This window comes from Solanum lycopersicum, chromosome 5 (genome assembly GCF_036512215.1).
Source record: "Solanum lycopersicum chromosome 5, SLM_r2.1".
Lineage (NCBI taxonomy): Eukaryota > Viridiplantae > Streptophyta > Magnoliopsida > Solanales > Solanaceae > Solanum > Solanum lycopersicum.
This window is the reverse complement of record NC_090804.1, coordinates 3,813,460-3,836,286: the sequence shown is the minus strand read 5'-3', so window position 1 is coordinate 3,836,286 and position 22,827 is coordinate 3,813,460. Positions and strand designations below refer to the sequence as shown.

General features: G+C 31.4%; 2 protein-coding genes across 2 annotated transcripts; one reads left to right on the top strand and one right to left on the bottom strand.

The window, feature by feature from the left end:
- Window positions 1-9,759: 9,759 nt before the first annotated feature.
- Window positions 9,760-13,162, bottom strand: LOC101246348 (pentatricopeptide repeat-containing protein). The gene is made up of 2 exons (XM_010322466.3): window positions 10,884-13,162; window positions 9,760-10,268 (listed from the first exon to the last, which is right to left on the bottom strand). The coding sequence occupies exon 1, from the start codon at window positions 12,817-12,819 to the stop codon at window positions 11,194-11,196; it is 1,626 nt and encodes a 541-aa protein (XP_010320768.1). The 5' UTR covers window positions 12,820-13,162; the 3' UTR covers window positions 9,760-10,268; window positions 10,884-11,193.
- A 1,232-nt stretch (window positions 13,163-14,394) lies between these two features.
- Window positions 14,395-18,622, top strand: LOC101255589 (caffeoylshikimate esterase). Its single transcript, XM_004238884.5, has 8 exons — window positions 14,395-14,786; window positions 14,893-14,922; window positions 15,637-15,766; window positions 15,895-16,041; window positions 16,263-16,393; window positions 17,380-17,517; window positions 18,033-18,131; window positions 18,224-18,622. Exons 1-8 carry the CDS (start codon window positions 14,487-14,489, stop codon window positions 18,440-18,442), a joined length of 1,194 nt encoding a protein of 397 aa, XP_004238932.1. The 5' UTR covers window positions 14,395-14,486; the 3' UTR covers window positions 18,443-18,622.
- Window positions 18,623-22,827: the final 4,205 nt, after the last annotated feature.

The window sequence follows — 22,827 nt, the reverse complement described above, 5'->3', positions numbered from 1 at the left end:
AAGATCAACAAGTGATCGAATCTACACCATAATAAGTAGAAACATAACAAATAAAAGAATGTTAATCATTCTATACTATTAGCCCAAAACTTTTAGTTTAAATGTATATATCAATAATAATCAACCAAAGACTTCCTTATTATTTTTATCCATTTTTGGGAATATAAATTTAAATTAGTTGAATAAGATAATTTCAAATATCTGACTTTTTAATAATAATAATAATAATAATAATAATAATAATAATAATAATATTAGATATCATTTGGAGAATGAATTTCTAATATCGACAAGTGATCGAATCTACACCATAATAATAAGTAAAAACATAACAAATAAAAGAATGTTAATCATTCTATACTATTAGCCCAAATTAAACGAAATTTTTAGTTAAAAACAGCGAAATAAAAAAAAACCGTTGTAAATACTAATGTCAAGCTAGTTTAAGCCTACTTACACCTATTAATTATCTAAATGTACCCTTATTTTCACTTTCAGAATTTAAGCTCGAGATCTTTTTATTAAATTTCATTAAATGTTAAATTATCCACCATCCTCAAAGGTGAGTTTAGTTGGAGAGTTAATTTTTCTTTTACTTTATTTAGTGTTTAATATTCACATTAGATTTTGATTAAATTTGAATCGCGTCAAAAAATATTATATACTTCCTAATAAAGACGATTTTATTTTTAAGAATACTCATATTTAAAACATCAAGTTAAAAATAAAAAAATAGTTACCGCTTTTAGACGTCCTTGTTGGAAGTAGTTGGAGATTTGAGAATGTTAAAAAAGAAATGAATGCACACAGGCAAAATAATAATAATAATAATAATAATAATAATAATAATAAAAATCAAGTTGTTTGGCAAAAGAAGTCATTATACATTTTGGATGTTAGAGTTTGATAGTAGCTTTCGCACGAGCACATGAGGGTTGTGCCGACGTACTAAATTCACACTATTTTCAATTTGTTTATTTCATTATTTTTAAGTCCGACAATAACGTTATTAACGATAATATATATGAAGTAATTTTAAAAGTGTAATCTAAGCAATATATAAATTGTATTTTTTTTAAAAATGAGTTGAAAATGGTTATTTAACTAATAATTACATTTTCTTTTAGAAATACACTTTTTCTTTTAATTTTCTTTAATCAAGAAATTCACTTTCTGAGATAATAATTTTAAGTTGAGTAATCATATAAGAAATCAACTCAAAATGAGTTCATCTTAGATAAGTACACAATCCAACTTGAGTCAGACATTGAATTCAAACGTAGATTTTATATGAGGTTTGTCGTAAGCAAACTTAATATTGGAATAGCAGGAAAAAGTTAGCGACCTTATAAATTAGGATCGAGAATTCAATTATATTGTAGGCTCACTTCTTGATTTAACACTCAAGAGGCCTCGCAAAATTAATCAATAGCTTCATGGTTAATAAATATCATTAAAAGTTATATCAGAGTAAATATTTTTTATAATAAAATAATTGATGAGCTTGTGAAAATGCTCAATGGTTCAATAAGAAGTGTCATGTAAATAAGATAACAAACTTAACTATTGATATATCATTTAAATTGAAATCCAAGTTAATAACAATAAAGATTCAAATTAAAAGCTATGAAAATATAAAATCAATAATATCTTAATAGTTAGGTCGAAACTATTATACTAATAACATGATCAATATGTAAGGAATAAAGGCAGAAAGCGATTGAATTAATTGTTAATACACACCCACACGTGTTATTGAATTTTTACTGTTAAAATGTAAACATCTAAAGACTTGACCTTTTGCATGCCTCATTCTCTTTTTCAAGATTTTCTATCAATCAACTTTATCACTTTTTTGACAAAGATTTTTATTTTTTATTCATGATATTATTTAATCAGCTTACACGCATTTTGACTATTTTATCAAACATTTATTAGAATTAATAAGTTAGAAAAGTGCTAATTGATAAGTATTAGAAAACAAAGGGGGAGCTATAAGTCAATTTCCGGAGATATTTGAGAGAAGCCATCAAAAATTGACTTGTCGAAAATTTATATTTTTTCTTGTTAATAAAAATTCTAACTAATTATACAAATTAAGCCACATAAAATATATTATTTTCCCATAATAATGTGCTATATAACTCCAGGGTGTGGTCCACAAAAACTAAGGATTGATAAAATAGAGATCAAAATATATTTTAGTCAATTAGACTAGCTTGTTGATTTTTCATTTTACACCACTTTAAATTTGGAATTCTCTTTAAAAGATATTTATAAATAAAAGTTGAAGGTCAAGGAAAATGAAAAAAAGTAAAAGTTTGGGTTTTCAAAAGTTGTCAAAGTACATGATAATCCAAATGATCATCATGATCTTGATCCCTAACACAAAAACTTTCAAACATAATAAAATATTGAATGTGAACTTTGGAATTGAAGCTAATTGAGGAAGACGTGACTGGTAGAAAAAGCATGAAAAGTAATGAACATTTTATTTTCCTTATGGAAAAGTTTTAATAGCGGGAATGGTGAAATATATGGAATTTTTTTTTCCTTAATTAGAGGTCTTGATTTTGAATTTTGAATTTTTTTGAAAATGCTTTTCTTGAATGGACTCTATACATCACAAATTCAAATCAATTAAACTTCAACAGAAATATCACATATCAAATAATTGTTTTTTTAGTTAAATGAAACATAACCCCATCAATGACTTTTTAGCTCCTTGTAACCATTTTAAATCTTATCTTTGAATAACTACCATTTGCTTGGACAATACTTGCACTTTATATCAAATCAAATAATTTTGTTTTAGTAATTACAAAATTAACCTAAAAATATATATAGCTCAATCATGATTAAATGATAGATGTGTGTATAAACGTAATATAATGAAGCACTACATGAAGATAAGTACAAAGATAATGTTAAGCCATTTATTTTATTAATAACGTTCTACCCTTTTTTATTTTGTGGGTCCAATATTGGTTGACTTTTTTTTCCAAGCTAGTGACACGTACGCCAAAAAGGGATAGAAAATTACTTATAAAATAAGTTCAAAGGGTAATAGGACCTTAGTATAGTATAAATGTGTCTCTGAAATTTCGAGTATAGGTTAAAAGTAATTGTGCATTTTCCCAATTTTATATACTGACTATATAAATTAATAAAAGATACATATCTTTTATTTACTAGTCTTAATGTTAACATCGGGTGCATATAATTTTTTTTTTGTCAAATACTAATCATATTTTTCCCAATTTTATATACTGACTATATAAATTAATAAAAGATACATATCTTTTATTTACTAGTCTTAATGTTAACATCGGGTGCATATAATTTTTTTTTTGTCAAATACTAATCATATAATTCAATGGAAAATCATTGTAGATGGGGTCCTATTAGGATTTGAATTTTGACTATTTAGCCATACAAAAGTCCTTTCTATTTTTTTTTCCATAATCATTATTCTTAGCTAACCACAATTGCCGCATGCTCATACTTAGAATTAAAAGGCACTTTCATACTAAGGCAGTCAATTTTTTTCCCCTCAATTTTCTTTGCTGAATTATCTTGTAATTATGTTTGAAAAAAAGAAGTTGTTAGTTATGAAATCTTAAGATTTTAAAAATAATTATTGACATTTGAGTTTGTAATCTCTTACATGCTTTGTTATTTGAATATTTGATCAACTTTTAGATCGATTCAAATATTATTTACTGTATTTGTCAGATTAATATTGGTTAAAAAAAATATTGAAGACAAATGTCTTGTCGTATTCTTTTAGACGAATGGATCATACAAATACTAAGAAAAGAAAGGTATAAAACTATATTTATACTTTTTGATGATAAGAAAGATTTTCAACATGTTGGGACAATTAAACGCTAAAAAATAATTTTATCAAAGAAGATGTATATCATATCAAATGCGTAGTAGACATTAAACTATGCACTACTTGAAAAAAAACATAAATTTCTGATTAACGTCTTGCTATCAAGGATTTCCAGGAGAAAAATAGTCAAAAACATTCTTGACAAGCTAATTTTCTATAATTTTCATAAAAAATTCACCTTTATGGGATAGTGAGGTTGATATGTTAATAAGACTCGCAAGTAAAACAATCTAATCTATTACTTAAGATAAACTTATCGGTAAAACTTAATCGTTTATCAACACTTCTGTAATTATTAGACTATTGTGGCACCTATTTGACATTGCTAATATTTTCTCCACGGAGGTGGAGCTCGGTGAGGTTCGTAAATTCGAACGAACTCAGTAACTTTTTCGTGGATCTTGTATTTGTATTAAAAAATTAATTTGTAAGCTCCTAACAAAATCGATTGACGTTCTAAAAGAAATTTATAATTCCTAAACTCTCAATCCTGGCTCCGCCTCTGCTTCTCCAAGCTAAGGATCAATAATATCCTGATCAAATCTAATTTAATTTATAGCAACTATAAATTCTATCAATTTATAGTTGATGATTAGAGTGATGAATAGATTAGACATATGGGGGGCTCAAGCAATAATAACTACAATCAGGGGTGAATTTAGGATATATAGTGTGATTCTAACGAATCAATAACTTTCACACAAAATTTATATTTATATTACAAAATCTATTTTTTTATTTTATATATATATATATATATTCATAAACTTTAAAATTTAAATTTGTCTCTCAATTTACCATTATATCAAAAATAGTAACAAAATCTTTCACTAAGGAAGACATGGGACATAGCTATTATGTCTTAAAACATTGATGACTATAGATATATACCTAACCTATCACATACAAAGAACAATAACTTTAACATTTGTTTCCTTTTCTATTAGAAAAACTATTTTCAATAGAGACACGATGATATATCAACAAAAATATTTATTCAATCAATCTATCAAAAGTGAATCGACCTCTAAGAACCCATCGAAAGGACTATGAAAGTGATTCTTCAAAAGTGTTAAACTATATTTCAAATCTTCCACATTATTCTAGCTATGATATGTGAATTGATTTGTACTTCACATGTCCTCTCTAATTATTGTTTCTTAATGTGAAGTCCATTTAATTTGCCACCATTGATAAAAATAATGGAGGGGCCACGTTACTTAGTGATATATATAGTTTATATAACAGCTAAAATTAAGAGACAAAATACTACTCCAATGAATCAAGTATTAACTTAATTATATTCACCAAATTGGTATATAATACAATAATATGTCTTAATTAATACAATGATAGGTTGATTTTCCAAGTTGTTTCGTACCAATTTGCAGTACTACGTACATACCCAAAAAAACTCAATCATTCAAATTAACGTAAACATGCATAATACATAGTAACATAGATATATATATATTTTAATTTGATCTGAACTGATAATTAAATAATTGAACTTTATAAACACACATCTAGACACCATACCCGATATTACATTGACGTAAATTTATTTTTTTTTTTGAAAATATCTAAATAATCATATTGTAAGTTGGATTGTTCAATTGATACAATATAAATAAATTGACGTCTAAAATATACGTTTTAAATAAAATTAGTGTACACAACATCAATGATTGGTTTGACTACACCCTAGCTAGCTACACAACACACATGTTACACATATTAATTATTAGCACAAAGTGTAATTTGTCTTAAAGGGAAAAAAAATATTATTGTCAACTAGTTAGAGAAAGTTAATTAATGATCATTTAATTGACGACGAACAAGAATATTACAGAAAAGCGTATGTTTGTATATATTCATATTGTCAAATAGTATTATAAAATAATAACGCAAGTCCTATTCAAATATACATCAATTATTTATGTATATTAAAGTTTATAATAAGTCAACATGCATCCAATTATCGAAATGTTCATTGGTTGGAATCTTGTGCAAGGGATCTAAAACAAGAAATACATTAGAAATAATTATTTTACACAAGTTGAGAGTAGTAATAATCGGAATAATATTGTCACTTTGCTTAAATATTTTTTTCAAATAAACATGAATTTCGAGTAAGTAATCAAAAACACCTAAGTGTAAAAGTTAACACAATAACTAATTGCAAAATCGTAATTTTGACGAAGGGGTTCAAAATATAAAGTAGACATACAAATTAGTTGAATCGGATTCAAAATCAAAAAATATTTTAATCATATATAAACAATATAAGTTTCCATCAAAGGAGGTTCTTTTAAACATATAAACAATATAATTTTCCATCAAAGGAGGTTCGAATGGGCCCTGATCACAAGGAAGCTCCGCCCCTGGCTATAACTTGATGATGGGCGAGTGATGTGATTCAAAATTCTTAGTGTATCAATATAACGTTTAAATGAATTTATGATATAAATATAATGTTTAAATTAAAGTTATTGAATTTAATCAAATTGTTACAACTCAGCTTCATGTTGAAGAGGAAGGAAACTGACGACTGAAACATGTTAAAGAAACAACCAATGCAGTTGAATGACCTATCTGCAGCAAGTGTTGATAAAAAAAGGAAGCTGAAGATTGGAACATGTCAAAGGAACAGGTCTAACAAAGTTGACCGACGAGTTTACATTACTGCTGTAGAATTAGAGTCGCATTAAGATTAGACTAATTATATTTCTTCTAAAATTACATTACAATTATAATTATGTTACGACTAGGATTATATTACTATTAGAATTATAGTACAATTAGGATTTAGATTATTTATAATTGCATTATTATTATTATATTAGTAATAGATATTGTAGTAGGACTCTAAGTATAGTTAACATTATTAACCATCAATACTATTAATATTGATAAACATATCAATACTATCAATATTTATCAATACGTTTGTCACGACCCATAACGGGTCGCGAGTGGCACCCACACTTACTCTCCTGTGTGAGCGAACTAACCAATCTAAACCCCAACGTTTCAAACATAATTAACAGAAAATAATGCGAAAGACTTAAAACTCATTAACGAAATCAATAATTAACTTCTAAAACTCAAAACTTATCATTATCCCCAAAACCTGGAAGTCATCATCACAAGAACATCTATCCTCAAATTACTAAATCTAAGAGTATCTAAGAAGCTAAAATAAGTAAAAGAGATGGTCCGTGTCCGAACTTCAAGACATCAAGACGCGAAGGAAAGAATCCAGTCCGAGCTAGGAACAATAGCTCACCCTGAAATCTGATTATACTGAAGTCTGGCTAGAGTTGCGGTTGAGTTGAAGACGACGGTACGTTTGCTGCACTCCACAAATAACAAAGAGAAAACTTACAAGTAGGGGTCAGCACAAGCACAAGTACTGAGTAGATATCATCGGCCAACTCAAAATAGAAAGCAATATATATCGAATAATAACATAAAATCAACCATAACACTTAACAGGTGACAACAACAAGTACCATAACCATTGGGCACAACCCAAGCACATCTATGAGGACTCAAGCCTCCACACCATACTCATTTGGGAAACAGGTTCATTAAATTGAGTATATCAACATAATTCAAGATTCATTCTTTATACTATCCTGGTGTCGGAACGTGACACTCCGATCCTCTACTATCCTGGTGTCGGAACGTGACACCCGATTCATTAATACTATCTTGGTGTCGGAACGTGACACCCGATCCATTAATACTATCCTGGTGTCGGAACGTGACACCCGATCCATTAATACTATCCTGCTGTCGGAACGTGACACCCGATCCATTAATACTATTCTGGTGTCGGAACGTGACACCCGATCCATTAATACTATCGTGGTGTCGGAACGTGATACCCGATCCATTAATACTATCCTGGTGTCGGAACGTGACACCCGATCCATTAATACTATCCTGTGTCGGAACGTGACACCCGATCCACTAACCTCATTCTTTTAGTTCATCAAGCCTTCTTCTATACCAAGGCATCATCATTAACAAAGAGGTTTTAAGATTTAAGATTCAACAGCCTCATCATGCTTATTTTATCACAATCATATATAATCACATCATACAAGCATACAATTAAGCATATAGAAGACTTTACAATACTACCCAATACATATCATTCGCTATTAAGAGTTTACTATGAAATAGCATAAAACCATAACCTATCTCCACCGAAGAATTGCGATCAAGCAATCTACTGTCCCAAAGCTGCGTTCTTCCTCTCTCTCAATCGATCGTTTCTCCCTCTCTCTCTGTTCTTTTTCTTTTTCTTATTCAAACCCTCTTTCTTTTAACCTAATTAGCATATAATTAAGTATAAAAGATGATAAAATACCCCATTACTTGTTTCAAGGTTCTCTCTTTTAACCCCCAAGTAATTAAATTATTAACATTAAACCACTAACTTTATAATTATAAGCAGGAATAGTCGAAAACGCTCCTTAAAATATTTAACAGAAATCCGACCCAGTCAGGGTCACGCAGCCTGTGACGGTCCGTCCTGCACGTCCGTCACAAAGTTCAGAGAGTTAATTCTGCGGAAGGATTTGTGACGGTCCGTCGAGCCCTCAACGGTCCGTCCTGCCATTTCGTCGTGAAGTTCAGAGAGTCGATCTCAGTACCCAAATTTCTAAATTCTAAGTGTTTTGGAACGAGACACCCTCGACGGTCCATCGTGTCCATGACGGTCCGTCGTGGGATCCGTCGACCCAGACAGTGATTTTCAGAATTTAACTCTGCTGCTCCAAACGACTAAACAGATCGTTACAACGATCAATATATCAATATTGATTAACCTATCAATAATATATCAATACAATTCTTGATTTCTCTATGAGAGATTTCTACGTGAATTTCTACACTTCAGACTCAATTGATGTCACCAAAATATGAACGACGAAGACCAAGAAGAAGGTTTTAATTAATTGGAGTAGAGTATAGAAGATTTGGTTAAAAATTAATCTTGAAACTCTTAAGATAATCATAAAAAGTTCAACCTTAATTACAATTTCTTAATCTATTCAAAATCATAGTCATGACACATACATTGTACATGCAAATTTGTCCTTTTGTTTCTTTGATATTATTATTTTATTTTCTATTTTATCTTATTCATGTAGGATAATATGTTTATAACACTAATTACATTAGCATCTCCACTTGCTCCCCTTAATCTTAATTATGTACTTAAAACTTATTTTAAGCATCTTATATTATATTATATTATAATAATATAGAAAGGAAGAGTGTATATAAATGGATTCTCATAGGGACAGTGTGTTACTGGACTATTTTTTTTTTCTTTTCCCTTTTGTCATTTAGTCCAAAATTATAATAATATAAATGGTCATACACTATATATGATAATTCAATTATATTATTAGACTTAAAAATAACTCAAATGTATTGAAAAAATCCAGTTGACTTTATTAAAATTTATACAGCAGTTGACTCATGCTGTATTTAGTTAATTAGACGGTGTTTGGTAGCTGATTTGTAGATAAGTTATACAAGTGATAAATTATACTATATTTTATAATTGGTTAGACACTGCATATTTGTACATGTAAGAAGTTAATAGGTGTTTGATATGCACGGGGAGTATGCGCAAATTGGACACTATTTGTCGAGAAAAAAAAATTATTTATACAGGTAAAATAATATATTAAATCACTAAATAACATATTTGGATACTATTGACATAACAAGTTATTGTAGCTTAGTAATTTCAAATGCCTTGAATTGATTTTGGACACTCTAAATAAGTCAGATAATTTATATATTATTTTATGCATGATAAAAGATACAATAACTCAAACACTATATCAAATTATACATAAATTTTCTAATATAGTTAATTCAAATATTACTAATACATTTATAATTCTAATCAGCTACGAAACTAACTTGTTAGAATCTTGAACAATATCCACAACAATTAAATGAGGTATAATTTTAAGAAGCTGTATTTTTAGGTTTATAATATAGTGTTCTAATTAATCTGTCGTTTTCATTCAAGAAAATGACATGTGAAAGTAGCTTAGATGGACCAACAGAAACAGCAGCACATAGCTATCAAAAAAATATTATAGAAAACTATACACTTAATTAAATGGATAATTACATTTGACACCGTTGACCTAATAGGTTATTGTAGCCCGGTGATTTTAGATGTCTTGAATGAGTTTTACACGTCTTGCATAAGTCAATGCGTAATTTTTGGACACCCTTCATAAAATTCTTGGCTCCGTTACTGAATGTAGTATAGATGCGTGCAAGCTGGTTTAAAATGGGAGCAGCTTCTTGAGAAAAGATTATCTTGGACCTGCCCATTAATGGATCCAGATGTGAGGAAAGCCCAAGACAATAATGGGAATTTCAAGCTTAAAACAGACCAAGAAATACAAAAAAGCCCAATATAAGTTAACTTTGATTTAGAATGTAGTACATCCTAATTATAGGCTTAGATTTCACTTTTTATTTCAATGCTACAATAACATCCTAATTTTACTAAACGTTGAGCTGAGGATCAATCAGAAATAACCTCTCTTACTTTATTCAAGGTAGGAGTACAGTTGCGTACACACCACTCTTCCAAAATTTCACTTGTGGAATTCCCCTTGAATATGTTGTTGCTATAGATAAAATAAGTCCGGTGCCACATTACAAAACAACAACATGCAGTGTAATCTCAAGTAGGGTCAGAAAAGTTGTTTCTAAAAAACTATTGACTCAAGTGCAGCAAATCAAGATAGTTATGGAAAAATACGTAGGTGGAGAAAACATGTCAATCAATACAGAAAGCAGTACATGTCATCTAGAAAAAGAACAATAACAACAACGAAATAATGCAGTGACTGAAATACAAAAGATGGCGTAATAGATATCAAAAGCAAGAAACGACATGTATAAAGCGAATTACGAAACAGTAATCTGTTACCTTTCATAACTGCACGGTATATCACACTTCACGAACTTAGAAGTTACATTCTCCACCATGTATACCATTTCTTCTCCCAAAAATGACGTCTATAAAGAACCCGATTTTCCCAAAACTAGTAAACTTGACCAAGTCAGAGCAGACGTCGAACAGAATATTCATAACTTAAACAGTATGACAAGACAGTGTGGCTTCTCAAGGGATATGTCCAATGATGGTGGATGAGCTTTCAACTGTAGTGATACTGATGAAACATTTTAAAGAGATTTAGATCGAAGAAATGGAGATATCTTCAATAAACTAAGAACTTCTAATCCAGTAAAAATAATGGACTCTCTTGACCAGATGATTTTGATGCTTTCATCAAGCTTCCCAAGGCTCCATATATCTCGTTTGACTTGGAATGCCTCTCGTCGAAGCAATAGAACTCAGCCACTTCATCAGCAACCTCAATCAAGCTGCATCCTGGAACCTTACGGGATCCAGTGTCCCTCATCGCCACTTTTAACTCTGCCACGTCTTTCCACTTCCGAGCATCACCACAGATATTTGCTAACATAACGTAATTTGCAGGGTTTTTTGGGTCAAGCTCAATAAGTTTCTGGAGAACTAGTCTTGCAAAGTCAATGTTTTTGTATACTCTACATGCGCCAAGTAATGCCGTCCAAATAACAGCATCAGCTTGTACAGGCATCTTCTCCACAAATTTCACAGCCTGCTCCAAAAGACCAGCTCTACCCAATAGATCAACCATGCAACCATAATGCTCAATTTTAGGCGTAATGGAATAATCATTCGCCATTGTGTTAAAATGGGCGAACCCATCTGCAACTAAACCCATGTGAGAACATGCACATAACACTCCAATAAAAGTAATTCCATCTGGTTCTACTCCAGAATTCTTCATCTCAGCAAACAAACTCAAGGCATCACTACCCCGACCATGCACCGCTAAGCCATTAATAATGGTGTTCCAAGAAATCAAATCTCTTTTATCCATACTCCTAAAGACATCCACAGCATTACCAACCAGCCCACATTTTGCGTACATATCGATCAACCCATTGGCAACATATACATTGTGCTTATACCCATTACTCTCGGCATATACATGCACCCACTTACCCAAATCAAGAGCACCTAATCTCGTGCAAGCGGACAAAACATTCACAAGGGTGGCATCGTTAGGCTTCACATCAGACTCATTTAACATCCTCTTAAAAGCACTAATAACCTCGGTGAAACGCCCGTTGTGAGCATACCCTCCAATCAGACCATTCCATGAAAAAATATTTCTCTCTTTCATCTCTTCAAAAAGATTCTCACACCCCTCAACATCCCCATTATTGGCATATCCATTCAACAAAGTATTCCATGACATTAAATCTTTGTTTGGCATCACATCAAAAAGCTTTCGAGCCTCTTCCATATCTCGACATTCAATATACCCTGTAATCATCCTATTCCATAACACAACATCTCGCTCAGGCGCCAAGTCAAAAAGCATTCTTGCAGATACCAAATCACCATTTGCAATATATCCATTGATCATAGAAGTCCACGTAAAAACATTCCGTAAAACCATCTCATTAAACACCCTATAAGCGCATTTCACTCGCCCAACACTCGAATACATGTCAATCAAAGTGCTACCCACAAAAGTATTGGTCAAAAACCCAACCTTTACCACCACACCATGCACTTCTTCACCTTCAACTAAAGCCAATAACTTTCCACAAGACTTCAAAACCATAGGAAATGAAAAACAATTCAAACTAACATCTTCATTCATCATACGACGAAACGACACAACTACATCCCTGTACATATCATTCTGAATATACCCTTTAAACATTATGTTCCAAGGAGAAGCATCTTGCAAGTCAGGAATTTGATCAAACACTTGGTGTGCATAAGAAATTTTCTTGAATTCCATACATTTTGACAAAAGGGGAGGGATAATGTACTTAGTATAACCAACACACTGAATAGTAATCTGGGTTTGAATTTCTTTCAATTGATTTGTAGTTTTACATGATTGTAACAAAGATATGAACTTCTCTTCAAGAATTCTATGATGAGTTTTAATTAAGCCTACGTTTACAGCAATTTTTGCTATTCTGGAGATTAAAAAAAACTCTAATTGGTGACTCAGAGTTTCAATTTTTATGGCTTTTATCCAAAATTTATAATTTCAAGAATGGTGAAATTTCAAAGTTCTTATAAGCATAGAGCTCAAACTAAGGTTATGAATTATGAGCGGGTTGAAATAATTATTTAAAAATTAACATATTTAAACAAAATAAAAAATAGAAAATATTTACGACTTCAATTTTTATGTAATGATATAATCTTCTGGATATTGTGTTCATCAAAATAATATACTAATACGATACATTATTAATCAATATATAACAATCATTCGAACATAATGTTACTTGTTTAACGCATGGTGAACTTATTACGTGTTAATGATCTCTTTTTTTTTTTTTTGGTAAATCGCAGCTCAAATTCAATATAACAATAATCAACTTCTCAACTATATTAACAAGACTAGAGTTCAATTACAATTCCACAACGTAAATGCAATAAAGCAAACAACAAAAAAATCCAAGAAGAATCGTAGAAATACTAAACATAAGAACTAGAGAATGGGTAGACGGTAGAAGGAAGATGAGAAGCTTAGACTCAAGAATTAGGGATGAGAACATAAAAATGTCTTTGCATATAATTCATTTGATGCTTCAAACAGTGATGTCCTAATTTATTTAACTATAACAAACGCACCCTCAATCTGGGATCCAGATTATCCTTTGTGAAACGTGACCTTATTGCTTTTGTTGGGCTTACTTGGTCCAATATCTATTTGTGTATATCCTTATTGATATCTTTATCGGGGTGGGGCTAATTCATAACATTATAGAAAATTAATATTTACACGTAAAGGACACTTCAAAAAATCATAACCTAAGTATTAATCATTTCGGACCTCAAAACAGAAAAATAAACAAGCAACTAATTATAAATTTTCTGAATTAAACTACTACACTATTGAACTTTCCTAAAAGCCTTTAACTTTGTTAGTTTCACTTTAGATCTCCATTTTTGTTCTTTCTATTGTTAGGGAGATATTGTTTCGTACTTATTTTTTCTATTGAGTTGGACTGGACGGTGGTGTGGACGGTGGTAAACCCAATGTATAGTAAATTATGCGGGACGGATCGAAAATAAAAAAATCATGTTATATAAAGTGGACGGAGGAAAGTCATTGTGAATTAACGTGGTTTTACCTGTTTAACATTATTATATAAGAAAAATATATTAAAATTCGACTAAATATGAATTCATATTAAAAAATCTCATATTAAAAAATAATAAAACATTTTCTACTAAAATGACTTTACATTGGGAAAGACTCAAACTCGAGATCATTAAAATCGATTTTGATAGTTAACCGTACATTCAACCAATTGAGAAAATGGTCCAATTAAGTCATTTAAAAGAACGTGAATTGACTATTAACTTGTCGGGTTTAGTGTCACTTTTTTAATTCTTTAAAATCTACATTTCCAGTTCCACTGATCGATCAATAATTTTTAAAAAATGGACCTTGCATTAAATTCCACTTTCCGACCATCTATACCATCGGAATCTTCACTTTTCCACCGGAAAATAAATCGACCCATTATTCACCGGCATATATGGAAGTGGAAACCACAAATTTCTACTTCAGAGACTAAAGGTAGAACGATTACTATGGCCCTAAAAAAGGCAAAAATTGATGGGGTAAGTGAAGCTTTAAATGAAATTGCTTCACAAAATTTGGATCATGCTCCTGCTAGAAGAAGGGTTCGATCAGCTTTTGCTAATGTTCAACAGCAGCTTGATCATATCTTGTTTAAGGTTTGGGGTTTGTTCTAATCTTGTTGAAATTAGTAATAGAAAAAAAATTAGATTTTTAATGGTGATTTTTGCTTCCTAATTTGATTTGTTTTGGTTGTTCATGCAGATGGCTCCAGGTGATATCAGATTAGAGGAGGTATTAAGCTTAATTAAATTTTGTTTATATTATGCTATTGTGCTCTTGTTTTGGTATTAGGGATCTATGTATGAGTACTTTTGTTAGTAGAAATGTCCAGGGATCTTCTTTTGGTAGTCCGGGCTAGCTAGTGCATATCTCGACTAATAACTCTGACCACCAAGGCTTCGATAGATGTAAAGAATTAAGAGATCATGTAGTGTTTTGGCAGATCTTGATCTTAGCTATGTGGTTCTTTTTTGCTCTGTTGTGCAATGTAGTTGAAGTTGATTACTTATTTATCAACTTAATCGTGTTTTATTTATTTTCGATGGATTTGAATGAGAGTGAACTCAAAGTTAGGAAAGTGAAAATGGGGTGCAGGTCAGTTATGATAAACTGAAGGATTAAGAAGTTAGGAAGTGTTTTCTCAGAAGTTTAAACTTTGTTGATTATGAAACAGCCGCTACTATAACCCCGATTACTCTTAAGTTCTGTTTCCATGTATACTACTCTTATTTGCTAAAACATTTATGTTCAAATGTTAGGATGATGGATCTATGTATGTAGCATTGAGTTGTAAACTGTTAATTGTTTTTGCTAGTTAGATTTGTTTGTTTGATGGAAGTTTATCGTCTCTTTTTGTTGTTGTTACTTGTTAATTTTTCTATCATGCTATTTATGAAAAGGATTTATATATCATCAAATGAGTAATTGCATATGTACATTTTGTAGTGGTATGAAACAAATTCGAAAGGCCAACAGATTTTTTGCAAAAGTTGGCTGCCAAAGCCTGGCATACGAATTAAAGGTGCTTTGTGCTTCAGTCATGGATATGGTGATACTTGCACGTTCTTCTTTGAAGGTTTGTTATTATCTCTTTAACTACAGAGCCAATAGTAGTATGTCTATCCTTCGAATCAATTACTGTTTTTTTTATAAGTACTATTTATTAGCCGTTTATATTCTTTTGTATTCTATAATAATTTTCAGGTATTGCGAAGCATATAGCGGCTGCTGGCTATGCTGTCTATGCTATTGACCATCCCGGTTTTGGTCTCTCTGATGGTTTGCATGGATATATTCCTGAGTTTGATGGTATAGTTGACAATGTCAATGAACAGTATGTGAAGATTAAAGGTAAGTTGCAGTGAGTTTTTGCCTGCTTTGTCATTATTTCCTGAGTAATACGTCAACAACAACAACCTATCCAGTTTAATCATAATCAGACAATGTGAAAAGCAAAATCCATTAAGCCCGAATCGAAGTTCATTCATGGGCCACTACTCTTCCAACTTTTGTTAGAGCACGTTTCTCCCTGTGTGACAATTTGAATAATAATTTCTCTTGTGATGGACCAGGTAGGCCAGAAGTTAGAGGGCTTCCCCACTTTATTTTTGGGCAGTCGATGGGAGGTGCAATTGCTCTGAAAGCTCTTCTTAAGGAACCACATGAATGGGATGGAATTGTCCTTGTCGCGCCAATGTGCAAAGTAATATTATCTTAGCTAGACTAGCAACTTCTTATATTATTTTAGTTTCTAGTTTCTCACTTTCTTGAGCACGTTTATTTTGAGCTGAACTGATGCATTTATCGTTTTCTTTAATTTCAAAAAGTTCAGAATCCCTAATTTCTCTACGTCAAACTAAAATATGTAGATCATCTCAACGAGTTCAGTATATTTACACCTGAATATATTCAACTGTTCAAAGAGTGCAGAATTTTCAGTTTTGTTTGTTGAACATCCTTCGTATACCTAATACCTTATATTACGTTTCGCTTTTGGTCTTCCATCTGAATCTTAGGCACTTAAGTTTTCTGACTCAAGTGTTGAAACCTTAAGCTATGAGCTAATAAAAAAGAATAGACAGAAAAAAGTTTGGTTCGTTTTCTGTCACCAGAAAAAGATGTCCATTTTCAATGCAAAAGCTCGGGTCGGTTCATCATCATTTAATGATACTAAAACACTTGTTTTCTTTATAAAAGGCACTCATTTTGATTCATTTCTCTGTTCTGTTAGCAAATTTTAGCTTTCTGAGGAAAGATACTTGTTTTTGTTCCAAATATGCAAATTCTCCATGCAAATACCAACTGTTCTTTTTTGTTTTTCTGTTTCCTTCTTTAAAGATTTCTCATAATTTATCATGATGAGGTGTTACTATCCAGAAATATTTGCTTATTGCAACAGCTTCTTAGACATATTGCACTGAGAAATGCTTCTCATTTCAGGAACCATTTGTATAAAAATGAAACTAATTGTCTGTAAGAACAAGCAATACTTTTATTGCCAGTAGTCAATTCGTACTAATTAAGAACGAAGTTGAATTATCAATTTGGATGATTTCATTGTAGAAAGAAATTATGTTTTTCTCTTAGCATTGCCACCAAATTTTCTGCTTGTTGAAATTTTTATCATGTTTGTGGAATTTGAACTTTCTTAATGCAAGAATTTCGCTAACTCTTTGGTGCTTTGCTAAGATTGCAGAAGACATGACGCCACCAGTTCCACTGCAGAAAGTCTTGATTTTTTTGTCTAACATTATGCCACAAGCAAAGATAGTCCCTACGAAAGATTTGGCGGAGTTGGCAATCAGGGAATTCAAGAAAAGGAAAATGGTAATGCATCTATTTACTCTCTTGATATTAAGTGAGGAAGAATAATAACCAAATGATGTCCGCTTTATATTTTTAAAATACTTATTTGCCCCGTCCATGGTAAACCCTCCGTTGTCCCCTTTCAAGCCCCGTCTCATCCCCTTATTGAGATATTTGATATAGTATGCATTTATGGACTCCTTTACTCTGTATAAACCTGTTCACTGTTTTTCCATCGAGAGTCCTTATAGCATTTTGTTCTGGAATACCCTTACGACCCTCAGCATGATGCGCTAATCCATGCCATGTAACTTAGGAGTTCAAGGTTTCGATTTATGAAATGGTCTCTTGCAGAAATGCAGGGTAAAACTGCATATAAAAGACCCTAGTGGACTCCAAACCTTCTCTGGACCCCATGCATAGCGGGAGCTTAGTGCACCGAGCTACCCGTATATGCACATTGATTTTCAATGTATGCTTAGTACAGCTCTGTATTGATGTATTACTGATGCTAGTTCTTGTCTCATTCTTTTTAGGCTCCATACAATGTAATCTCTTACTCCGATAAAACACGTGTGAAAACTGCCGTGGAACTCTTAAATGCTACAAAATACATTGAACAACATGTGGATAAGGTCAGTACGTATCCAAGTTTATCAACGAAACACCATCATGTTTTCCAGCTTTGTCTGAAGGAATTAACAGTCTGTATGTACAACACTTGCAGGTGGCATCCCCAATGCTCATTCTTCATGGAGCAGACGATAGAGTGACAGATCCTCGCGTGAGTCAGTACCTGTATGACAAGTCTTCCAGCAGTGACAAAACTCTTAAGCTCTACGATGGAGGGTTTCACTGCATTCTTGAAGGTGAACCTGATGATCGGATTCTTACTGTGCTCAACGACATTATCTCATGGCTTGATACTCGGTGCACTCCGAATTAGGCTTTGGTTTAAAGAGGTTTTGCAGATGCATTTCTTGTTGAAATCAACACCATTCATCTAGTTTTAGGAAATGTGTATTAGACTATAAAACCAAATTCAGTATGACTGTATGAGATATAGGCATATGACATTTGTTGTAATTTGCCAAAATCTCATGGAAGGCCATTGTTATTTCTCTCACACTTTTTTCTCTTGCGAGCTTTATTGTCCGGACACTCCGTAAATACTGTCATCCGTATTAGATCCTCTAAAAATACATTACACATACATCTGTCAGTATTTTTAAAGAGTCGGAAATGTATTGTGAGGGTAAAAGAGATTACCGAGAGTAAAATCATTTACCTCAAAAGTATTATGACATGGAATCCACCTAATTTACGTTATTATATATATGAATCCAAATCTGTCGAATTACTCATGATCTTAGCTTCTACATCCTAGGTCTTCCCATTCCGTCATCTGGCTTACGTTCTTCATGTAGCTAGACTAAATGACTTTGAAATTATGGTCATGCCTCCACATATTATGAATAACGTAGGAGACATCTCTTTTCTCTCCCTATGGAATCTTTACTCATCAAACAAACGAGCACAAAACACCACCCTGTCTCCATGAGATAAAGGTAAAGTCTGCATTATACACTCTACCTTTTTTAGACCTCACTGGTCAGTAGTACGTTGTTGTTTGGAGATAACACCACCTAAAACATTGACTAGTGAAATTAAAGATAGTACATTATACATAGTATATTGTGGTTGATAGGAACAGTTCAATGAGAAAATGGAAAGGTTGAGACTGCATATACAGTAAAGAGGAGGTCCATTTGGATTTTCATAATCTTAAGCATGCTCTCCCTCACATTGACATGATATCACTTATGACAAAACAGGCTAAGTTTTGTCTATATTGTCTTCAAGGTATAAATGTCTTTCTTTCACAATATTGTACACAACCCTCATTGATCATGACACTTTTTATTTAATTTTACTTTCATGCTAGCTACAACAACATCCACAAAAAGGACAATTATCTAGGGCGGAGATACAGTTCTGCTTATCGTGTGGGCATGGGGAGACGGAGAGTGTTATGATATATGTGTGTTCGATAGAACCTAGTGACTATGGCTCAAACTTCGTTTATATGTCTAAGATTTTCGACTACTCCATCCATCTTGTATTAGTTGTCAACATTATTGAAAATGTTCATTTCAAAATACTTAAAAAGGCGTGTGAAATGAAAATGTGAAATATGGGACATAGGGTGTACCAATTACTAAGTATGTATAAAAAATATTAAATTTTAAAGTCATTTATTAGCTTAATCTCAAACTCACAAAGTTCAAATTTTGACTTGATCTTTACTTATCGTTTAATAGAATTCAAGTAACTTTGGCCGGAAACCTATTTATTTCACTTGAATTGAGTAACTAACATTTTCAAATGAATTGTATGAGTGTATCTTTCAATATCCAGTCAATAAAACTCTACGCATAATTTATTTTTAGAGCTTTGTAATCATTTTATCTGAAAGTTTAAATTATTGGATATGAATAATTTACTTAAGTGCTTAACACATACGGCCTCATGTGTTTGATTAGGTTCTTTTCATACGCATGCAACCACGTACATATATAGAAACTTTTATGATTTTTTTTTCTTAATTAGAGGTGATAATTATTAGGTCTCTTGTTAGGACTCTTACTTATGTATAAGTATATTTGTATACGATTTCCTCTATATATATAATACAGTATATAGTAATACAGATTGATTTTGCTTATGCTATTCACAAATACATTCACATGCTATTCACAAATACATTCACATGGTATTAGAGCAGGGTCCATCTCATTCGATGTTGGAGCTTCCAAAATCAAATTGTCCACGCACCAGATGCTAAGCATTGGACGTGAGATGGGGTGTTAAAGAATGACAAAAGTCTCACATCAGTGATTAATGAGATGAGTGAACTCCTTATAAGGTTTGGACAATCCTCTTCTCTTTGAGCTAGCTTTTGGGGTGAGTTAGGGCCTAAGACCTAATTTTACAATAATAGAATTTAAGATTTTTATCTATTCACATATGATGTGAAAAAAAATGAAAAAAAATTAGACTATATGCAGAGTATTATTTCTAAAGGCGGAGTCAGGATTTTCAATAAGGGGGTTCAAAAAGTAGATAGGCAAAGACGGTTCGACATCTATTATATATACATATAAACTTATTCTAACCATGTATAAATAATATAGTTTGGTTCAAAAAGTAGATAGCCGAAGGGGATTCGACATCTACTATATATACATATAAACTTATTCTAACCATGTATAAATAATATAATTTTCCATCAAAGAGGATTCGGATGAACCCCCTTTATATAAGGTAGCTCCGCCCCTGATTATTTCACAGTTTCATTTAGTTATGCTACGTAGCAAACACTTTGTCATTCATATCTCTCCCTTGAATCTCGCTCGCCGATAACCTGCTTCTCTTACTCTATACAAACAACTGTATTTGTGTTTGTATAACGCGAGAGAGAATTGTATATACAAATACTTATTTCTTTGTCTTATATATTTATAATTATACAAATATAAATCTTCCCTTGCCCAGTTCTGTTTTGTCTTTCTCTCTTTCTTGCTTTAACAAACACAAGTTATACAAAATACAATGTATAGTTTGTGTTTGTATAAAGTGAGAGAGATTTGATACACAAATACAAATGTTTTAACTCGATTCAATTGTATACGAAGTAAAATTTTATGCAGATACACAAACACAAATAACATATACATATATAAACACACTTTTCATTGACACAAACACTCTATTTATACAAATCACTATGATTTATACAAATCAGGTGCCTTCGATTTTACATGATCACGTGTTGCCTATGATTTTATACAAATCTAATATTTACTAAGGAGCGCAAGTAGTCACACTATAGATGTAAAACACTAATTTGATTTTTATTATCTAAACCTAAAATTTACTCTAAATTGAAAGAGAAGCCCAAAGCTATAGGACGAGTAAAGTCTATAAATACTCGTTTTGGGATCACCATTTTATTTTATTTTGTTTTATTTTATTTTGCAAATTTGATTTGTATGTCTGATTTAAGATGTTTTTTATCTGAAGTTTGATATGCCTTCAAATGCATGGTGGATTTGATAATGTCAAAATTGAGGCATTTTTTACTTTAAAGTTATGAGTTATGACCTTATCAAGGCTTCAGATATATAATGGCATGACAAGACTAACTTCGGATAAGACCAAATTTTAAATAAACGGAAGATATTTTTATTTCTTTCGTATAGTTTAAGGGTCTTTTTAAGTTAAAGTATTGACGGTAAAGATATTTTTGAATCTAATTATTAACGGAGGACATTTTTATTCCTTTCACTTAATTTAAGGACATTTTTGACCCTTGACAAAAAGTTTCATTCATGGTACCTACGTTAATTAACTTGGTGTGTTATGGTACCTTCATTTAATTTTATTCATGTACCTCAATCTAATTTATAGGAGTATCTTTTAAACCTAAAATTAACTCATAAATAAATCAAAATTTAGGGGAATTTATAATATAATAAATCATGAAAGCTCTTTTAATTAATATCGAGCAAAGTTTTGAAGCAACAAAAGAATTAAGGAGAAAGAAACTATTTTTTTCTCGAAATTCATATAAATCAGACAATACTTGAAATTTCCTTTCAAAAAATCGATACAAATTAAATGAAGACGATCAAATAAGATGTTAGTCAAATATTTACCGAAAATAGTTAAACAGACCCCTTGCACATATCACTATCAAAGAGTAGGCATGCAAATTTATGATAAGTTCAAATAAATGTGTTTTTAGGTACTTGCAAGCTAATTAACACAAATACAGTAAAAGTTGATCATGTTGATAAATTTTTATGTACCCTTCAAGAAAGTGATTAAAAATAAATAAAATTAAAAGTTAGGAATTCCAATGCAAAAAATTTTAAAAAGAGAAAGTAAGCACTAACAAAATTTTACTACTCTTAGATAACCATATTAGAATTGTGTCTTTTAGTTGTTAAAACAATTATTTGATATAAATGATATTTGGACAAGAGAGACTAGTAGTTCGAGGGCAATAATAGTAGCTACTTTATGTTAAGCCAAGAAAACTTTAAGGCAACGTCCCTCTCCTAACCAAATGACAAATATAATTTCCACCTCTCCATTACTTTTTTTCTGTAGTGGCCTGATTAATTCATATTCATATAGTATAAGATTTAAATAAAGTGACGTACGATAAAGACAGATAATATATGAGTCCATTGGAATCATATATATATGTCAAAGATTTTGAATGAATTAATATATAATATTATATATTTTAAACTTAATAATTTT